This window comes from Megascapheus bottae, chromosome 6 (genome assembly GCF_031878675.1).
Source record: "Megascapheus bottae isolate mThoBot1 chromosome 6, mThoBot2.hap1, whole genome shotgun sequence".
Classification (NCBI taxonomy): domain Eukaryota; kingdom Metazoa; phylum Chordata; class Mammalia; order Rodentia; family Geomyidae; genus Megascapheus; species Megascapheus bottae.
The window spans coordinates 11435544-11453569 of record NC_143514.1 but is presented as its reverse complement, the minus strand read 5'-3'; the positions used below and the strand labels follow the sequence as shown (position 1 = coordinate 11453569).

The 18026-nt window shown below is 42.5% G+C and overlaps 1 protein-coding gene across 1 annotated transcript in view; it reads right to left on the bottom strand.

Annotated features, from left to right (window-relative positions):
* Snx7 (sorting nexin 7) overlaps nt 1-14466 on the bottom strand; it is a 78099-nt gene extending 63633 nt beyond the window's left edge. The window contains exon 1 of the mRNA XM_090334250.1: nt 14266-14466. Within this exon, the coding sequence (XP_090190376.1) occupies nt 14266-14448 (183 nt within the window). The 5' untranslated portion in view covers nt 14449-14466. The remainder of the gene's footprint in view (nt 1-14265) is intronic.
* Between the last annotated feature and the right edge of the window lie 3560 nt (nt 14467-18026).

Sequence of the window (18026 nt, the reverse complement as noted above, 5' to 3'; positions counted from 1 at the left end):
TTGACATGAACCAGGGCAATTAAGAATAATCAGGCTGAGTGAGTGACTCAGCCTGCCTAACGGATCACAAGACTCTGAGTTCAATTCCCAGTATAAACAAATGAAAAATAAGAAAATACCAGAATACTGATAGCATATTTAGCAATATTCATATTTAGAAAGATGTGCTGTAATTACTACAAGTTAAAAGTGCCCTGTGTCCTAAATTCCATCTCCCTGGAGCACTGCTCTCTATTCTCTCTATACTGAACTAAGTAGTTTTTTTTTTTTATGTAGTACCATTTACACTTTCCAAACACACCCTCCATCAAGACAGAAATCAACTTTTGACCCTATAGGACCTCACTGCAAATTCAAGGGAGATGATTATAGGAAACAAAAGCAAGAATCTCACACACTGTAATTGTGAATAGATAGTCTCCTAAGTGCCTGAAATGTTGCCCTAGCAACATATGCATGCAATGGTTTATTTAATCCTGTCAACAACCTGGTAGAAGGAACTATGATTTTATCATTATGATCTAGAATTTACACTTCAATTGACTTGTAGTAGAGGGGTGTTAATAGTTCTCACCTAATTTCTTACCTGTTAATTTCAAGAATAAATTCTCAACTGTGGTCATCAGTGTAAACACATTAAAAAAAGCACCCAAAATCATATTTCATTTAATAAATATTCTCACAACAGCATCCTTTTCACAGGCACAGTGGGCAAAATTGGCATAATTCCTGCTCTCATGAAGTTCATACTTTTAGTTGGGTGAGAGTGCAGTCTAAACAATAAACAACTAAATACCTACATAAACAAGATTAATTGTGGATGAAAAGCTTTAACAGGATATGGTTGTATACACCTATAATTAGGTGCACTAGGAAGGCAGAGGCAAAAGCCTCAGGAATACAAGACCATCCTCGGTTACATAGTGAGATCTTGTCTCAAGAAAATAAAAATAAGAGGAAAAAAGAAAACGTTCGATAAACAAAGAAGTTCCTGAGAAACGCACGCTTTGTTGGTGTACAGAATGAAAGTAGAGATCAGGAAGAATGTGTGTAAGGATTTTCAAAACAGGCTGCTGGGAAGTGTAGAAGAAAGCTAGCTACATAAAACAGGGAATGAAGAGTCCAGTCAGACAGAAATAAGGCCCCTGGCCGAAAAATGGTGAAAATGCTCAGTGGGTAGAAATGAGATCAATGGTTGGGAGAAAGGATTTAACCACGGAAATACTAACCAATTACTATCTAATTACTAATATATTAGGTCAGAATTTCAGGATTCAGGGGGAAATAATAATGGTTGTACATAAAAATCCAATAGTAAAACATCTGTTGCCCAGCCAAAATCAGCTAAATATCTGGATGGTCTTATTCAGACTACTCATATTTTTTTGACTTAGTGTTTACTTAAGGTCAGCATTCTACTGCTTAAGCCATGCCTGCAGCTCTTTTTGTTCTAGTTATTTATGAGATGGAGTATCATTAATTTTTTTGCTTTTGCTTTATTTTTGAGATAGAATATCACCTTTCACTCGAGACTTCAATCCTTCTTATTTACATTCCTACCAGAACTAGGATAACAAGTATGCACTGCCCCCCCCCCCCCATCACTTTCTGTTGAGATGGAGTCTTGTGATTTTTTCTGTCCCAAGCTGGGCTGAGACTGTGGTCCTCACATTTTTATCCTCCCACATAGTTGGGATAGCAAACAGGCATCACTATATCCAGCTACTGGTTGAGATGAAATTTCATGAACTCTTTGGGCCTGAACTGGCCTCAAATCACAAACCTTATGAACCTGCTCCTATTAGAGGAGTGACCCTCCTAGCTAAATGCCAGACAACTTTCAATGCCTCCTGTGGAAGAAAACTAAATTTCTACTTCCAAAGGTTTGACCAATGCTGTGCAACAGCATGGGTCTAGACAGAAGATCTGAAATTTGAGAGCCATTTCTCCAGCATACAGCTGGAGAAAACAAAAATGATATGTTTCAGTTAAGGGGCCGCTGCATCCATCTGCATCCTAACATGAAGTGGACTTGCAGAGCAGACACAAAGCCTAGAGCAGAATTATAGCTCAGTAGCAGCAGCAGAGAGGTAAGACATAAATCTTAATTAGGGATAGATCTTGAGATCTACTGAGATCTTAAAGCTGCTGGATTTTTAGAAAACTAACGGAGGCACTATGCAATGTTCAACTTTTTTTTTTTTTTGCCAGTCCTGGGCTTGAGCTCAGGGCCTGAGCACTGTCCTTGGACTTCCTCAAGGCTAGAAGCTCTACCACTTGAGCCTCAGCACCATTTCCAGCTTTTTTCCATGTATGTGGTACTGAGGAATTGAACCCCGGTCTTCGTGCATGCTAGGCAAGCACTCTACCACTAAGCCAAACTCCCTGCCCCACAATGTTCAACTTTTAAAAACATACTTATTAGATTAGTACAAAAGAACCAATTAGGGATTTTTTTTCCAGTGTTGATGATGTATCTATGAAAAATTTGTCATATGTTTTTCATTACATATAATAAGGCATTTATTCACATTCTAAACATACTTTCTGTGCTTCATATTTCATTTTAAACCATGAGGCAGTTTTCCATTTTAAAACTTCTTTTATCAAAATAAATGTAAGAATTATGAAGTAAGTCATGGTGATGCATTGTCAATAGCCCCAGTACTTATTTGGAAGGGAAAGGCAGGAAGATGCAAAGTTCAAGGCCAATCAAAGCTATACTTGGCAATCTTGTTTCTAAAAATGAGAAAAAAAGAATGAATAAAATTTACAACAAAAATGAATGTCAAAAGCATTGATATGAGATGTTAAAGCACACATTTGAGATTTTAGCACTGCGGACGAAAAGGAAAGGAACACTGAGAATAGAAAGCTAGCCTGTTTCAAAAGAATCAAAACAAATAAACAAGAAACAGATATGTGTGTTGTGTGCACATGTGTTTACTGGTACACGAGCATGTTTTAAACATAAAATGCTAAATGAAAGAAGTCAGGCACGAAAGGCAGTATTTTGTCTGATGTTATGCGTATGAAATAACATGATGAGGAAACTACAGAGATAGAAAAGGTAGATAGATGGCTATCTATGGGCAGAAATGAAAAGGGGATCACTGTTAATGACTGGGCTTACTGGACAGATGAGAATGCTCCAAAACTAGTGTACAGTAATCATTACATAATCAATTAAACTGACTTAAAAAAGCATCCAAAAATGGGTGAATGCTATGACATGAAAACTATACCTCAACAAAAAAGGGAGAAAAGCACTGCTCAAAATAACTCTAATTTGTTTTTGGTATGCTTTAATGATTTTTATGCCAGTGCTTGATAATAATTGTCACTGACCTTTTCATATCAGCAGGACGGTCAAATTGTGTTATCTAGCATAATTAATAGGTACACTGTCACAGCTAATCAAGTGCTTAGTTCAAAACAGACAAAATCCTTTGCTCATGTAATTTGTTACTCACGTGTAGGGAAAACCTTCAATACTCCTTCATCAGGTGGTTACACATTTTTAGAAAACTATGATATCCAAATAAATAAGCATATAAATAAAATGATTTTAAACACTGAAACTGCCTTTCTAGCACTGGCCACTTGTAAACATAGCAGGCCGTCAGTTCAAAAGATGTGCTAGAAAGTCTGGCACTGGTGGCTTGTACCTGCAATCCTCACTGCTCAGGAGGCTGAGATCTGAGGATGACAGTTCAAAGCCAGTCTGCAGATAAGTCCCTGAGATTCCTATCTCCAAATAACCAGCCAAAAGGTACGATGTAGGAGTATAGCTCAAATGGTAGAGGATCAGCTTTTAGTGAAAAAGCAGGAAGTTGAGGTCCCTGAGTTCAAGTCCTACTGCCAGCATCCAAAAAGAAGTTATATAGAGTATACCATTCAAGGATTAAAAACTCGATATTTAAAACTGAATGGAATATGTTCATTTTAGACAGGAGAGTTTTAAAGGTCTTCTCATTATTTTCCCAATTCACTTTCACAAACTACCACAATAAAAACACTGTTGTTCCTGCTCACCCTTATTATGGCTTTCCTGCCTTTTTCTGTGCCTGTACCTCCCGCCTATAGATCTATCTGAACTATCTACAATTATGCCTTTCCTACAAGAATTGGTTTCTATGGCCTATTACCAAGGCCTCTGAGTCAGGTATTAATAACTTACCATGGTTCATCTTTCCAAGTAAAAGAAGGTTCCTGAGTAATTCTGTTTCATGTGCTTTGTGTTGTTCCCTCTAATATAATATAAATAGGAGATTCTGTCCAGGATTGAGGCTTAACATAGCTCTGAGTGATCCAGCAGTAACATTACTCACCATAATCAAAACTAATTTGTTTTAATTCTGTTTATTTAGTATTGTGATAGAAAAGGCCAATATGATACAAACTGAATTTATTGAATTTGCAATGGCAAATTACCACACTAAATAGATCTATAAATTTAAACAAAAAAGATAGCGGCCAAGTCATTCATTAAGATAAACACATTCTAACTATGTAATCTAATAGTAAATGAGTATTTAATGTTTCTACTCTCCTTCCTTCAAAGGGCTTACCCAGGTGGAAATAGATAAGTCATGGAGGTTTTTATACAGTACTGTAGAGGACAGAGAAGATTCTTAGTGAAAACAAAGTTTACATACTACCGTAAATAACAGAAGGATGTTGATCCAACAATAATTACAAGAAGCAGAAAAATACACAGAAAGTCAGACAGAAGCAAACAAAGCAACCCAAATCAGTGCTTCTGAAACAGTTTTCGAATCACCTATCAAGATATCAAAGACAACATTTGATTCATTACTTCTTGAGTAGCTCCTAAGTAACACCCCTCATCACAGGACATAGTCCAGGTAGTAAAGCTTTGGTGACAGGGGTAGTAAAGGAAAAAGCCAATGCCTGGTCACCAAGAGGCCTGAAACAAAAAAAAATTGACTTTATACAACCAGCTTGGGATACCCCAGAGGCAGAGAATGAGAAAAATGAAGACTCCCAGTCTGTGACAAGCCTCAGCAGTAACTACAAGCTTTCTCAGCAGCAACTACATTAATTGTAACAGGGAAGACAGAAAGAAGGCACTGATCACAGATATAAAGAATGGCAAACTCACAGAACTTGAGGGGAAAGGGTAAAAAGTACAGCAGTGGAGTTCATTTGTGAGTTGTACAAGAGTTGAATGGAGGCAGGAGGGATGAACTGAGAACACGGGAACAGGAGGTACTGTACAAAGGAAATGATGTACTCACTATCCGACTCATGTAACTGTGATCCCTCTGTAAATCACCTCTATCATAACAACAAAGTAAGTTATTTAAAAAAAAAAAGAATGGAAAAATTGATAGGAACAGCCATGGCACCAGGGACAGCCATGGACAGTGAGTGAGGAGGTCAGTCAGTCCATAGGAACAGCAGAAGGGAAGCACTAAAGATTTTATCCCAGCCCTTCAGAAACCATAACGTAATTAGCACAAGTAGGAAAGATAATGGGCTTGGAAAAAGAGAAATATGAGTAACTGGGAAATGGCGGAATACAGTTTCCATTTGGGATGGAAGTGGATGGGACAAGAATCAGCTGATTAAGACTTTCCACTGCTCGCACAGCTAAAGTTGTAACACCCTCTTAGTAGTGGTGTTACGGGTCAACCATCACACCCTCCGCTCTTCTGGGTTAGGCAGTAGGTCACCCAGTTTGCCTATAACACTTTGAGTGAGAGAATCCACAAGTATATACACTGGCCAAATAGTTACATTTTGGAAATTTCCACCAGAAAACTCTTTTAAATTGAAACTTTTCTCTGTAGTTCTGCTTTGGGAGGGAGTTTGTATTTGGTTCTGTTTTGAGACACCATCTTGCTATGTAATTCAGGCTCTTGGTGATTCTCCTGTCTCAGTTTCCAAATGCAGGGATTAGTGGTGTATTTTGCCACCTCCACATTCTTTTGATCCAGTGGTCCAAGTTTTGCTCCACATATCTGCAAACATTTAGGCTACCTACTTTATACTGGTTCATCAAACATAATTGTTAAAAATATTAAAAAGTTTTTCAAGGTAAGACACTTTGGTCCTTCACCAGACTTTCTTGACATACCAAGATCACCAGACCCTAACTACCATCAGTGAAATCTGTGTGCATATTCCCCTTCACAAAGCATAAATGATTGCTATGGCTGTGGAAGACATTACTAATGGATTCAGCTTGGCCCAGACAGCATCTCTGGCCCCAATTCAAACTGCAATCCATAGAATCAAGAAGGGAACATTTTCTTACCACTATTGACCAGGACTATCTCACCTCCCTCTGGAAATGCCAAGTAAAGTTAGAGGTGTGGCTCAGTGGTAGAGTACTTGCCTCATATGTACAAGGCCCTGAGCCCCATTCCTAGCACTATAAAATTTTATTTAATTAGTTAGTTAAAATTCTAAGGATAAGCCAGTGGCACAGTGGCACATGCCTGTAATCCTAGCTACTCAGGAGGCTGAGAACTGAGGATCAAGGTTCAGAGCTAGCCAGAGCATAAAAGGACCTGAGACTCTTATCTCCAGTTAACCTGTAGAAAATGGGAAGTGGGGCTTGGCTCAAGGGTAGTGCAGTAGCCTTGAGCTGAAGACCTCAGGGACAGTGCCCAGGCCAAGTTCAAGCCACATGACCCCCCCCCCCACACACACACACACACAAAAAAAATTCTAAGGATAAAATGGAGCTTCAGAAGTGGCATGAGCAGTTTAGAGAATAGTATACTTGATGCTAAATGTGACCTTGAAAATGAAGTATTTCCTGAGATGCAATAATACATCATTTGTGAATATTGATCTTTCAGAGACTGGAAACCACAGAATACCTGCATACAAATAGCCCTACATAAAGGGCTCCTTGAGCTTATTCTGAAGTTTTGTTATTAAATTTCATCATTGTTCTCACAAGCTAACTCTGAAAAAAAAAACTTGAAGATTTTGATCTTTTCTTTCTTTTTTTTCACTTCTCTTAAGAAAAAATATAAAGACAGCAAAAAAGTGGAATTTCCAGTGGGTGGAATATAAATAGCCCTAGATCAGCCCTTTTTAATTTTACTGCTTGTTCTTCTGTTCTCTCTCTCTCTCTCTCTCTCTCTCTCTCTCTCTCTCTCTCTCTCTCTCTTCCTCCCTCCCTCCCTCCCTCCCTCCCTCCCTCTCTCCCTCTCTCATGCTAGGCAGAATCTGTGTACACAGGCCTTAGGGGAATACATGTCTAAGTCCCTGAAATCTCATATTTGTTTTGGTCCTCATGCGAGACTTGACCAATGACAAATCCCAGACACTGACATTAAAAACTTCCCCAAGGAAGCTATAATCAGAGGAACCAGGAGTCCAAATAGAGGCAATATACCCTAGCATCTCTGTTCCTAACCACTAAGCTTGGTTGTATTTTTTACTTAAAATGACCAATGATTTTCTTCAGAAGTTAACATTTAATCTCAGTTAAGTTCCAGTCTGCTTCCAAGCTCAGGATACTCACTGGTTAAAAGATCTGGAAGGCTGATATTCTGCAGACTACTAGCTGTGGTCATAGCTACTATTCCAAACCTTCCCCAAATTTAGCAGAATAAAACAACTTTAGCGTTTTATACTTTCTTATGCTCACTGGTTTATGGGGTCTGGAATACCAGGAACACATGGCAAAAATGGCTTGGTTCTGTTCCAATATATGGAAAGCCTCCAACATAAAGACTCACTGTCTGGCTGGATGCTGGATGCTAGAAACTGAAGTCAAAAAGAGCCAGTCAGGCCAGGCACTGAAGGCTATGTGGAGCCTTGGGCTGGGGCTGTGGGCTGCCACATTCACTTACCATTTGAATGCAAGGTCACTGCTGGAAAGCTGTTGGTTGCCTTTCCCCATAGGACAGATTCCTTAAGCAGTGTCCCTCTGGACAAAGTGAACATTGTACTTCCTTGCAAGATCCCTTGTTGGAAGCTGCACACTCTCCTTGCCTCCACAACTCATGGCTTCAAACAGCCACAATACCCACCTTCCAGATTAAAGGAGAGGAGCCAGGATCCTGTGGACAGGATCTTCTAACAATAGCAGGTGGCAGACCATGGAGTACTATGGAGGATCATAAGGAATGGATAGTACCTGGGTGGCCATGTTTCTGCAAAGCAATTCCCCATTGTTTGTTTCTACACTGGTCACTGTTTATTTTTACACTTAGCCCCCACTCCTCTGTCTACCCCAGGAGACTGACCAAAGCACCTCAGTGGCTTAACAAGTGGGGAGCATAAATAGATCCAAGGACAGGTGGAGAAGAGCCTGGCACCTTGATCTGGGCCCCCAACATGGCTGGCAGGAGCTACTTCTTCAACCATAGTTCCTGCCCATGGCCCTTCTCCAGTTCCAGTTCTCTTTGGGTGCCAACAACCCCCTGCCCTCCTCTACCCCTTTTGAGCTAGGAACGCTAAGGCTTTTCTGTTACTCAATCTCTCTAACCACTTCAATAAATCCTTCTTGGATCCTTAACCCTTCCTATAATCCTTCTGGTTTTTTGGTGGTTAACTGGAGATAAGAATCTCATGGAAGCTCTGTAATCCAAGCTACTCAGAAGGCTGAGCTCTGAGGATTGTGAGTCAAAGCCAGCCTGGATACTAAAGAACATGAGACTCTTGAGTCCAGGCCCAGAGTTCAAGCCCCACAACTGGGGGGCGGAGGGTGAAGAGTTTCATGGACTTTCCTCCACTAAAATCTCACTGAAACTATTAGACACATGGTGCTTTTTTCCCCTCCCAGGGCAATACTGCTGACACAGGCATACAACCAAAATTAAATAAAGGCTGGGTATACAAATGTGAACAATTAGTATGTGGCTTTGGATATCTGCTAAGCACTTGCCAGAATTGTTGACTAGCACAATAAGTTCCACTGCTAGGATATGAGTTTGTTCTCTAGGAGTTTTGTCCTTCATGTGTTGATGTTAAAGAGGTAGTAAAATCTTTAAGAGAAAGGACCTAGTGGCTAATGGAAGGTTCTGAAAATGCAGGGCACATGACCATTGGGAGAGAGAGTAAGGAAATTGTCATGAGACTTTGACTTCACTCTTGCAGGAGGGCTGTTACAGAACAAAAGGCCTGGGCCCTCCCACCACTCTCTGGTTTCCTGTTTGGCAATGCAAACACATCTTCTCTCACCCCTCCACCACAGTGTTGCCATCCACCAGAAGTCCTCACCAGCGCTGAACTGATGCCAGCACTAGACTGAAACTCTAGAACATGAGCAAACTCAAGGGTTTTTTTTGTTTTGTTTTGTTTTTACAAAGTTATCCAGCCTGGGTATTTCATTACTGTAAGGTGAAAGCTGAGTGTGTCAGTAACTATAACCTATTATTCTTTCAAAAATATCCTCTTCTATAAAAATGAGTTATCACTCCTTCAAAACTCTTCTCAAATAAACATGTCAATTATTTATTTCTGACTCACATAAGGTCATATTTGTCATTCTTTTTTTTCTTTTTGACAGTCCTGGGGCTTGCACTCAGGGCCTGAGTGCTGTTAATGGGCTTTCCTCACGGCTAGCGTTCTACCACTAAAGCCACGGCTCCACTTCTGGCTTTTCTAGGTATGTGGTATTGCAGAATTGAACATGGGGCTTCATGCAAGCTAGGCAGACAGTCTACCACCAGGGCAAACTCCTGGCCCCTGTTTTCCATTATTCTTATAAAGCATGTTACAATCTGTTGATCACAGTTTTCCTTTCTAATCATTTGTTATGAAACACACTCATATTAAATAAACAAACTATATGTGTCAGGCACCAGTCACTCATGCGTAAAAGGCTGAGATCTGAGGATTGTGGTTCAAAGCCAGGTAGCAAATCTATGAGATTTCCAAATGAAGAGGGAAAAAAAAGGAAGAATAGAAGGAAGAAGAAGACGAAGGGGAGAAGGAAAGGAGATGATTATTATGCCCTTCATGGATTGAAATCTATTGGTCTACACATTCTAGCATATTCATTTATTTATTTGCTGTGTGTATGTGTGTGTGTGTGTGTGTGTGTGTGTGTGTGTGCATGTCTATACACACATACACACACACACATACCCCAGTCCTGGGTCATAAGCTTAGGATATAGCACTGTCCCTGAGCTGTTGTGGACAAGACTGGAGGCCTAGTATTCTAGTCACAGCTCCACTTTGGGCTACTAGGTTGTTAACTGAAAGTAAGGATCTCATGGATTTTCCTGACCAGTTTGCTTTTGCACCCCAATCCTCACATCTCAGCTTCCTAAATAGATAGGATAAGATGGACAAGGTACTAGCATCCAGTTTTGTTGATTATTTTTTAAGTATATATTTACCTTTCTCTAATTCAGGGCATCCATGTGCATTCCATGAGTATTCAAAGATGACTAATCATGCTAAGATGATTACAGCTGTATGTTGGCTAATATCTTCAGTTATATTGATAATTATACATCTCACTTTATGGTGCTGAAAATCTGTTATTTTTTGTTTTGTTGTTTTATTTTGTTTTGTTTTCATTTCAGAAACAGGGATTAAATTTAGGTCCTCTCTCTTGTTACTCAGATGTTCTAAAACTGAGCCATATCTTCTACTCTTTTATATGCCTTTAAAGAGGTCTAAAAGAAGAATTATTCTTCACTGAGAGCCAGATATGGTTCTCAGAACTTTTTATCTGTTTGCACACATTGCCTTAAGAAACACTTACTTTAAGATTTCTGCAAAGGTGAGTTTCTCTATGGCAAAAAACATAGCTAACAAATTAACTAGAAAGCCTACAGAGTGGGAGAAGATCTTCACTAACCATGCAACGGACAAAGGCCTCATATCTAAAATATATCAACAGCTCAAAACATTGAATCATTCCAAAACTAATCTCCAAAAAACAACCATCCCATTAAAAGATGGGCTAAAGACTTAAATCTTCTCTGAAGAAGAAATAAGAATGGCCTATAAACACATAAGAAATGCTCCACATCTCTGGCCATAAAAGAAATGCAAATCAAAACAACTCAAAGATGCCATCTCACTCCAGTTAGCATGACCAAGCTCAAGAAATCTATTAACAACAGATGCTGGTGGAGATATGGCCAGGAGGGATCACTACTACTCTGTTGGTGGGAATGCAAACTGGTTCAAATACTGTGGAAAGCAGTATGGCAGTTCCTCAAAAGACTAAACATAGAGCTCCCCTATGACCCAGCAATTCCAGTACTTGGCATTTACCCAATCATCCAGAAACAAGGACATACTAAATGAACTAACACAATGATGTTCATTGCAGCACTATTTAAAATAGCAAAGATATGAAACCAACCTAGATGCCCCTCAGTTGAGAAGTGGATCAACAAGATGTGGTATTTATACATAATGGAATTCTATGCTGCTGTCAGATAGAACAACATCACCCTATTTGTAAGGAAATGGAAAGACTTAGAAAAAATCATATTAAGTGAGGTAAGCCAGACTCAAAGGAACATAGGCTCAATCAGTAGAAATCTTGGACTCTCCTAGCAGAGATTTACAATAGAGCAAAACCATATAGTTTGACACTAAATGAAAGGACCTCCAGGATATAGAAACAAAAGCCATATAATGAGTGATTGTTGTCTTTAATGTACTATGTTATCTCTCATCTCTTTTGCCATCCCTTGGTTATCTCATATGGTTACAGTATTTTACCTTGTTATCTGATATACTGTATATATGCTTATTTGGTTATTTGAAATTAGATAGAGAAGGGGGGAAAACAAGATGACAAGCAGGGTAGGGGTAGGGAAATGGGGACCAAGACACGAGAAAGGGTATCAATGCTTGTGAATATAATGTAACCCTTCTATTAATTACAATGAAAAATATATGAAAAAAAAAGATTTCTGCCATCATCTAGTACCAGTGTGTAGGCCCAAAGCCCACACAGTTTGGAAAGCTCCCTTTACCAGGAAAAGATTACTTTGAGAGAAGAAATTTCAACACATGATAGTAGCCATGGAAATTCCTTCGTGCAAGATGGCCTTAGGCAACTGATCAGGAATGCTTACATAGAAATACTTCTGGTTGTGAATGGTCAGTCCCTACCCACCTAGAATATCTAGAACTCCAGCAACTTAGAGCCACCTCAGACCACAGGGCCTGAGACAGAAGCTAAGAGCAGTCCACTGGACTGGTTTAAGGAAGGACACCTCAGTGTGATGCACTTTTTTTTTTTTTTTGCCAGTGCTGGGCCATGAACTTAGGGCCTGAGCACTGTCCTTGGACTTTCTCAAGGCTAGAGCTCTACCACTTGAGCCTCAGCACCACTTCCGGCTTTTTTTCTATGTATGTGGTACCAAGGAATTGAACCCAGGTCCTCGTGCATGCTAGGCAAGCACTCTACCACTAGACTAAACTCCAAGCCCGTGATGCACATTTTTTGCCACTTGCAACAACCCAGCATGTTGTAATCTCACAATGCATAACCATAAATTGATGTATTTATAGACTTACAAGGTAATATAAAAGAGGAAAGCTGGGATGCCAGTGGCTCACACCGGTAATCATAGCTCCAAATCAGGAGGCTAAAATCTGAGGATCGTGGTTAAAAGCTAGCCTTTTCAGGAAAGTCCATGAGACCTTTATCTCCAATTAACCACCAGAAAAACAAAATCGAAAGTGGTGCTGTGGCTGGAAGTCACAAAGCAGTATTTTTGAGCAAAAAGCTTAGAGATAGCACCCAGGCTTTGAGATCAAGCTCCATGATCCACCAAAAAAAGGACAAAGGGGGGGTGGGCAAAATATGTGTGCCTGTGTGTGTGTGTGTGTGTGTGTGTGTGTGTGTGTACTGTATAGAAACCAACTGGTCATTCTTGGCCTGAACACAAAACAGTTGTGGATGGTAAAAAGATCTTGTCCAGCTTTTAAAACTACACATGAAAGATTTTGTCTTACAATTCAAATAAATAGAAAAGGGCCCCAAACTGTCTGTCTGTCTCTCTCTCTCTCTCTGTCTCTCTCTGTCTGTCTGTCTGTCTGTCTCTCTCTCTCTCTCTCTCTCTCTCTCTCTCTCTGACTCTCTCTCTCTCTGACTCTCTCTCTCTCTCTCTCCTACTCTCTGTCTCTCTCTCACACACATACACTGACAGTTCTACTAGCTATTCTCTGGAACGGAGCAAACTTTCTTGCTCATTTACTTCAGGAAAACTTCTAGGAGTAAAGATACATTGGAAAATGGCTGAAAAGAAAAAAGAAAACAAAAATGAACTCCTTAGTTTGACAGTGAAAGATGGGGAATGGGTTGCACGTACGTGTTTGGAGTTAGGTGTGTGCTCGTTCACTAACGTCTCCTAGTCTTCTCAGAACAGACAGTGGTTAAATAGATTACTACTTTCACTTCGCCAGACTTTATGGTCTTAGTAATTCATTAATACCAATGCTCTGACCTGAACTCAAGTTCCACCAGCAACAACCTGAAACACTTCACGAAACAGGTTTCTTTTCTTTTCCTTTTTCCAAAACCTCGAAGTAACTGCAACTCCTACCCAATGCACACGCACCAAAAGTCTACCCCTAACCAACACCACCTCCCCAAGTCAATCTCCCTCCACCTAGGATAGAAACAAGGGGGAGCCTCTAGCTTCAGATGTTCAGAGGAAAAGGAAGGGGTGGGGGGAATGAAAGCTGGAGTCTATGGGTTGCATGGCCATGGCTGATCAGGAGAGAAGCCCTCAGGTCTGCCAGGCAGTAGATTTTGTCTGTCCCTGGTCCAGGGTACTTTCCTGGCACCTCCCTGCCACTGGGTTGGAGATTCACTTCGAAATCCAAACTCTCCCATCCCACCCACACAACCAAAAAATGCCTCTGCACTCCTGGAATTGGAGACTGGCCATACCTGGAAGGAAGGTGGCAGGGGCGCTTGGGGCAGGGAGTGGAGGGCAGTCCCTATATCCCCAGCCTTCCAATTTGAGGTGAGGGTAGGGAGGGGAGGGCTGTCGGCTGGAGTCTGTGTCCCAGAAGGAAAAAAGAAAACTTTTCAGACTCCACCAAGCCAGGGCTGTGCCAAGCGAAAGGTCAAAGTGCAGGGGAAGGAGCCCCGCGGCGGCGCAGACCCGGAGGGCGGGGACAATGGCCCCGGCGGGGTCCCACAGTACACAGGAGGGGACAGGGGTAATTCCCAGCCTCTATCCTAGAGCCTCGGCCCAGCGGAGGCCGAGCGCACCCGAGAGGGCCTGGGATGCAATGGTGGCAACTCCTGGAGTCGCCTTGGAACTTTGCCGGGACGCGCCCTCACCTTACTGAACACCTCCAGGTCGTCCTCGTCCTCATCCAGGCTCAGCACGTCGGTGAGCAGCAGTGGGGAGGAGCCGCCGCCGCCACCCAGGAACGGGACGCCGCCCCCCGGGTCGTCTCCGCCCGCGCCCCCCGCCGGGAGGTCCGCGGAGCGCGTCCCGGACGCCCCACGCTCGCTCTCCATCCTGGCCGTGCGCGCCCTCCGCCCGCCTCCGCCGCCACGGCCGCCGGCCCCGCGCCCCCGCGCACCCCGCGCGCGCCTATTGGCTCCAGCTCACCCGGAGCCTCCCCGCGCCAACGGCCAGCGCCCACTGCGCAGACGCGGAAAGGCCGCCGGGACGCGCGCCGGGCACAACCCAGCCCTGCCCCATTGGCGTGGGGAAGAACGCGCCTCCCGTGCGCGCTGGGCCAGCGGCGCGCATCCCCCGCCCGGCTGCCTGCGTGGGAGAGAGCGGGACGCTCTGGAATCCATCCAGGGCGGGCATCGTTGCCAGCCAGAGAGCTAGGGGAACTCGTGGGAGACCTGGGTCCTGGGGGAGCCACCGGGGAGTCTTTCTCCGAGGTTATGGGGTCCCCTGCCACAAACCCTTTCCTGCATCCCCCACCCCCCAATCCCTTCTCCCCTCCCTCCCTCCCTCCATGCCCAGGCTTCGCAGGATCCACAGCTGGCTGCCAGCCAGCCAGCTGACCCTGCCTGCCCAGAGATAAAAACCGATTCTGCGTTTCCTGGTGCTTTTCTCCTCAGTCGGGGATTTGTCTAACCCATCTCCACTAATGCACAGATCCAACCTGAGAAGCCCCTTGGGTTGCCAATTGACTTTTTTAACCCAATGACTGGATTTGGTGGCAGTCCTTTTACTGTCACATCAAGGGAGAAAATGGGTTTTAAAGGTATGTTCAGCCACTTTCCCATGTATCTTTACTCCTAGAAGTTGCCCTGACATGAATAAGCAAGAAAGTTTGCTCCATGCCAAGGATTAGCCAGTGGGGATAGAGAGTGCCCACTGGTGTCTCAGCCTTTGCCGTCCCCCACGCCTACTCAGACCTTTCACAGTACCCAAAATAATGGAAAGTTGAATGCAAATAGGTATGTTTTCCAAGTATGTGTATTCCTCTCAGCATCTTTCCTGTAAGTCTACATTTACATGGAGCGCTATCTTTGAGTTTTGTTTTGTTTTGAATCTCAAAGTTAGTGCTCTACTTGAACCACAACTACAGCTCAACTTCTGCCTTTTTGATGGCTGATTGCAGATAATCATGTCATGAACTTTCCTGCCCTAACTGTCTTGACACCAGATCTCAACATCCTGAGTAGCTAGGAGTGTGTGTGTGTGTGTGTGTGTGTGTGTGTGTGTGTGTGGAGAGAGAGAGAGAGAGAGAGAGAGAGAGAGAGAGAGAGAGAGAGAGAGAGACAGAGACAGAGAAACAGAGAGACAGAGACAGAGACAGAGAGACAGAGACAGAGAGAGGGAGGGGCCAGGAGTTTGGCCTAGTGGTAGTTTGGCCTAGCATGCACAAAGACCTGGGCTCATTACCTTGGTACCACATACATGGAAAAAGCCAGAAGTGATGCTGTGGCTCATGTGGTAGAGCTCTAGCCTTGAGAAAGTCCAAGGACAGTGCTCAGGTCCTGAATTCAAGCCTCAGGACTGGCGAGAAAGGAAGGAAGCAAGGAAAGAAGGAGGAGAAAGGAAAAAAAGAAAGAAAGAAAGAAAGAAAGAAAGAAAGAAAGAAAGAAAGAAAGAAAGAAGGAGGGAAGGAAGAAAGGAAGGAAGGAAGGAAGGAAGGAAGGAAAAGCAGGAAGAAAAAAGTAGAAAGAAAACAAAGAATATGGTATGGGGGAGATAAAATCAGTTTTACTTCTGATTAGAGGGCAAGAAAGCATCCCTATGCTCTCAAACATTCAAGCACACCTCCCATTGTTTAGGACCTTTGGTGGCTTGCACATTGGCCTCTGCTTAGAGATTATGTTTCTGTGCTTTGTGACTCCAAACCTTTCTCATGTAGGTCTCTCACTTTGAAAAAGACTTCCCAAAGGATAGTCTGTGCCTTTTTTCACCTTCGTTTGGTTCATGTTTTGGATTGCATTTATTTCAGGTGTATTTCTTAGTAAACTATAAAGCCTTTTCGGATTGAGGACCAGGAGATATATTATTAAGTCACAGTGCCAGATGTGTTCACTCATAAAGACTCTCAAATCTACTTATCAAATATTTATCAAAGTATTTCTTTTTGTCCCATGCTCAGCTCCCTTTGTGGCTAGTGAAAATCTGAGGTGTCTTAAGTGGAATGAATCTCTTCACCAAAGTTTTCTTCATTCATTCATTTGTTTTTGCTGCTGTTCTGAGATAGGATCACTCCCCCATGTATCCCAGGCTGGACTTGAACTTGGGATCATTCTGCAAGTCTTTCCTCAAGTGCTTAGATGACAGGCATACAGTACTACACTGAAACTGAACCAGGAAATTCCTATTGATTGACTCAGAGTACCATGGCCCAGGAAGCAGGCTGAGAAACGAATCGTTCTTGGAGCCTAGCTCAATGCAAGCCACACACCCAGTGTGAAGGCATTGCTGCCCCTCCACCCCCACTGGGTGCCAGGTGCTAGATGGATCTCCACCTCAAGGCTGTCCCTGGCATAAGTACTATACCCTATCTAAGAATTTTCCACTTTTGCTGTCATGAAAATGTTCCCACATTTCATCTAGTTCCCACAACTAGAAAATGTTCCAGTTGTCTAAGTTGATCATCCTGTTTGTCCTGTGCTGGGCCCACCTCAGCAGATATGCTATAGGTTTCTAAGGCAGAAAATTCTACCTGGAAAGGCCATATTAATACTGCTCTGCACAAAGGAGAGAAAGAATGAAGTAAAGGAGTAAATGAGGGGAAGAGCTAAAAGGAAAGAAAGAGTTCCAACTCTATTTTGCCCCTTTTGGTTTGACTGTCCACAATTCACATTTCCTTTCTTCATCTACCCTTCCCTTCCCTTCCTGCAGGAGAGAATTCAACCACCTTGCACATACGTAGATAAACAATCAGCCCTTTTCTCTACAAAGGAGAAAATGCCAAATCTATTCATTATTAGCACAACTTCAAATCTAATTCATCCCAACTGCTACAGCGGTTAAACCAACAAGGCCTAGAACTTTGAGTACAGGTGCAATAGTAAAATGAGCCATCCAGTCCTATAATCTGGTAATCATTATTCCTCTTTTTTTTTTTTGCCAGTCCTGGGGCTTGAACTCAGGAGCTTCCTCAAGGCTAGCACTCTACAATTTGAGCCACAGACCCTCTGCTGGGTTCTTCTTGGTGTGTGGTACTGAGGAATGGAACCCAGGCCTTCATGCATCTAAGCAAGCACTCTACCACTCGGCCATATTCCTGGCCCTCATTATTTCATTATTCCTTTTTGATATATAAGTTACTCCCACCTGGAAGTGAGCAACAGACACACTGCAGTCCAACTGGGGGTAAACTTGAGAGAAAGTTGAGGGCAGATCCTCCAGTGAACTTCCAGTGTGATATTTGCTTATAAACTTGAGGTTACAGTCAAGGATGCTCTTTTATCAAGCTTTGGAAAGAATATCACTGGGTGACTGGAGAAATTAGCTTAGACAATATATGAGTAGTCATTTTTGGAATTGTCTTGGCCTAAGGTATTTGTGAAGGTGGGAATGGAATGTGAAGTTAAAGCTTTATGCTTGCTAGAGGAGTTCTCTACCACTTGAGCCACTCTCCCAGTCCTTTGTACTTTAGCTACTT